Raw genomic sequence first — 4,100 nt, 5'->3', positions numbered from 1 at the left:
AATACAGATTTATAAAATGTTATTACAATTAATAAGTAAATATAAGTAACCTTTAAAGTCATCTCCTTTTATTTTTTTAAATTAGTACCTACCATGTATCAAAACCATTAAATAAGTTGTTATTAAAATATATTTGATGCTAATGAAAACTAAAATAAATCCTTCAAATTATTTTCAATAAAAAATTTGATACATTAAATAATATTTAGTACATTAGTTCAAGGTACAACGTTATTTTATAATATACAAATATAAAAATAAAATACTAAAGAAATATAATGTACAAGTTATTTATAATAAACATACTTTTCTTGACTTCTTAATAGAAAATTGTTTGATGGTATCTTCAAAGTCCAAGGACCTAAGTACATCACTTTTGATACTTAAAATGGTTAAGTTGGATAGACGATCTTGTGTCATTGTAGTTCTCAATCTATTTTTTATAAGTTTCATTTTTGAAAACGAGCAATGTCTACATTTGGAAAGGTAACTTTTAAATTGTCTTCGCATAGTATCCTGAACAAAAATAATTCCCACGATTCTTCTTTTTTACAATCTTTTTGACGTAAATTAACCAAACTATCAAACTGCAGTAATTCGTTCCCTAAAGTTGATTCCAAATCTTCAGAATATATATTGACCAGCTTTGTGGCAAATAATAATAATTTCAAACTTAATTAATTTTCAAACTTAAAAAAAAATAGTATATTGTTTTGCAAATTATCTACTAGAAAAAAAAATAAAAAGGTAATCATTTTGTGTGGGCCCCGTGGGCCCCCTCCCCTAAATCCGGCCCTGCATGTACAATGTAATGTCAGGCTAATAACCTTCATTGTTGAAACCAAATTTTCTTTCAAATAAAAAATAAATATACCTAGTTAGTAATTAGTACTTATACCTAATCAAAATCTAAAACAACTAAAATAAAAAAAAAACATGTTATTATTCTAGATGTATTGAAATTATTTTATTTTACTATCTATAACAAATAAAAAAATGCTGTAATCTAAAGCATATTATTTATCAAGATGAATATATCATTAGGGACTACAGCTGTTGACGAACACATATCAAAATAAAAATGAAAGTGTAACCATTAAAGTATATTATAGCCAATATAGGTAGGTAGTAGATACTCTGTTTACCTGCAGTTCATCAATTTTTATAAATGTTTGATCAATGGTTGCTTTTAAAGGCAAATTGTTTGAAAATATCAATTGTTTGTGAATATTTAATTTGAGAAAATCGTTGTTTTCGACATTTAAAAGGCGAAGATTTGTAAGTGTCTTTATGTATTCTATTTGCAGTACATCATCGATCATATTAGCTTGTATATCCAATACGGACAACTGTTTGGCGTTCTATAATTTATTTTTAAAAACATAAGTAGATAGTATTATTATGATCAGATCAGTAGGTACCTACTTATATAATATTGAATGTTACAAATAATTTTGAACGGTTGAAAATACCAGCCTGCACTGGCATTTACATAAAAAAATATTTATTTATAGGGATTCATAAAAAAATAAGTTATATTTTTAAATATATATTTATACCTATCTACTTTGAAGTAGATGGGTATTTAGCACATAATTAAAGTTTATTTGTACATATATTATATTAAATACTTAACAATTTCATGTAAATACATTTAAAAATTGTATTATAAATTATAATAGGTAGATAGGTACTCTTCGTCTCTTCAATAAAATTTTAGTGCAAGATTTTAACTCTAAACCGCTTCCATGTATGGTTACATTAATACTAGTTAAAGGATCCCCAGTCAATGAAAAAAAAGTGTCTTTTAGACCAAAAAGCCAGACAAAATTGGAGAAATTTAGTTTGACGGAATTTAATGTTGATAACGGGTTATGATTGATTAACAATTTTGCTAGGGTTCCATCGAGGCAATTTTTAATATTCCAATTATTATGTTAGTGTCATAATGCGTATTAACCAGGGTTGGAAAAAACCCGGGCTTTATAGAAAAAACCTCAAAAAAACCGGTGGGTTTTATTGTAAAATATTAATGGGCGGTTTTATCGAAAAAATAATTATTTAATTTTTTTTAAATCAATTTAATATTTTAATTGGAAAGATAAAAAATATCTACAGTAAAACTTCCGTTAACGGTCACCTCTATGTAACGGTTAATTTTTTTGGTCCCGTCGAGTACCTATTATCCTATTAACTAGTTAATAGGTCTATGGTTATCCTAGTGTTATTCTACCTCTGTAGGACGGGCACCTCTAAATAGCGGTCATTATTTACAGTCCCTTCGGTGACTGTTATATGGAAGTTCTACTGATATCTAAGGTAAATTTTTCTCAAAATTAACACAAGTTAAAAAATAAATAAGAGTGAATTTCTATTTTATCCAGAAAAGCAGCCTGGGTTTTATGGGTTTTTTCAAAAAAAATTAGCGATTTTAACCCAGAAAGCAGCCCGAGTTTTTTGTGGGTTTTTCAAAATATCAAGAGGGTTTAAACCCAGAAAAGCAGACCAGGTTTTTTCGGGGTGGGCTTTTTCGTTCCACCCCTGGTATAATGTGTTAATATAAATACAAAAATATAATATTTTTATTCATGGATATCACAGCTGAAAAATTAGATATTCGAAATAGCCTCGATGGATTTACATTTTATATTATAGTAGTGGTAGGAAGGTTACAAACAAAACGTTTTAATCAGGGACGGATCGAGGGGGGCTAGGGGCCTAGCCGCCTAGGCCCCCCAGTCATATTTTTTCAAATATATATATTATATATTAAATAACACTTAACCAAAATCTAAACTTCTTTTCACATTGTCACTTTATATATTAAAAACAATAGTTTAATTATCACATTGATTACCTATACCTACTATTATGACAACATTTTTAGTAAAGTATAATATTTTTATTATAATTATATTTGTGTTGTAAAAAAATGATTGCTCCCCCCCAGATCTTTGCTCTGGATCCGTGCCTGGTTTTAATCCTATTGTCACCTACCTATATAATTAATCTAGATAAGTACGCGGTAAGTGTACTGTGTAAGTAATACAGGTTGGTATAAATTACTTATTAGCCAATGTAATATATAGGTAGCTAGGTAGGTATATATTGTTATGTACTAAGATCTAAAAATTAGTTTATTACTTACTTTTAAAAAATCAAGCAATTTTAGTTTGTTATGCGACAAGTCAAGTATTTCACACATACTTGAGGACATGTCCAATTGTATAGATTCTAAATCGTTGAAAGACAAGTTTATTTCCACCAAGGAACATGGTAGTGAATAATGTATATGTTTTATACCATTGTGAGACAAATTTATAAATTTCAAATGACTGTATAAATAAATTGGTAAGTACACTCTCAATTAGTAAAATTATTAGTAGGTACGATTACTATACAGAACACAATACTGAAATAGTGAAATACCACCAAACAAGGTTACTTGGAGAAGTTTCAAAATCTAATTAGAAATCAAGGAATACCAATTAATATATTATATCTAGATTATTTTACCAAATAGGTAGGTAACAAATACCTGGATAATAGATATCAAATATTAATTACCTAGCTATACCAATATATAAAAATTAAATATAATATATACCTAATTACAACGTGACAAAATTAAAACAATTAAGTACTTATTAATGTAATTAGTAGGTGATTGCATGACGAACCCGAATACAAATATACCTACCTGCCTACCTACTATTATTTCATACTTGAGATGAATAATCTCAAAAGCAATTTTACTTTGGGGGACTGGGGGAGATTATTTAATAATATTATAGATGATATTAATGAATAACATGCAGTTAATGCACTATATTTAAAACCTGTTTTTCCCAAACTTTGATATTAATACAAATAATACGCCTATATTATGTATTATTATTTAACACATTTTAGTTTTTATTAAGCTCCAAGTTTACCAGTTTGACGGTACCTAGGTATTGGTTTTTATATACATCGCACATATAATAAGCGTTTCTCACTTCAATTCCGAAAGCCCGTTTACGTGTTTGATAGAATTGTACGATAGATCTAAGTACGCTATACTCCAAAAATGAGACAAATCGTCCATATGTTCGATATTG

At 27.9% G+C, this 4,100-nt stretch overlaps 1 protein-coding gene across 1 annotated transcript; it reads right to left on the bottom strand.

Annotated features, from left to right (window-relative positions):
• Positions 1-449: 449 nt before the first annotated feature.
• LOC115033802 (leucine-rich repeat and guanylate kinase domain-containing protein-like) lies at positions 450-3,417 on the bottom strand. Its single transcript, XM_029487882.1, has 3 exons — positions 3,149-3,417; positions 1,146-1,361; positions 450-644 (listed from the first exon to the last, which is right to left on the bottom strand). The coding sequence occupies exons 1-3, from the start codon at positions 3,215-3,217 to the stop codon at positions 450-452; spliced, it is 480 nt and encodes a 159-aa protein (XP_029343742.1). The 5' UTR covers positions 3,218-3,417.
• Between the last annotated feature and the right edge of the window lie 683 nt (positions 3,418-4,100).

Source organism: Acyrthosiphon pisum, chromosome A1 (genome assembly GCF_005508785.2).
Source record: "Acyrthosiphon pisum isolate AL4f chromosome A1, pea_aphid_22Mar2018_4r6ur, whole genome shotgun sequence".
In the NCBI taxonomy this organism is placed as follows: Eukaryota; Metazoa; Arthropoda; class Insecta; order Hemiptera; family Aphididae; genus Acyrthosiphon; species Acyrthosiphon pisum.
The sequence above is the reverse complement of the archived record's forward strand: the minus strand, read 5'-3'. Positions and strand labels throughout refer to the sequence as shown.

Bases quoted from the DNA above. Each gene is read 5' to 3' on its own strand.
- LOC115033802 (XM_029487882.1), bottom strand. From the start codon at position 3,217: ATGTCCTCAAGTATGTGTGAAATACTTGACTTGTCGCATAACAAACTA. The intron at 1,362-3,148 runs GTAAGTAATAAA...AATAAATTATAG, and splicing joins AATTGCTTGATTTTTTAAAA to AACGCCAAACAGTTGTCCGT. The intron at 645-1,145 runs GTAAACAGAGTA...TTTGCCACAAAG, and splicing joins TAAAAATTGATGAACTGCAG to CTGGTCAATATATATTCTGA.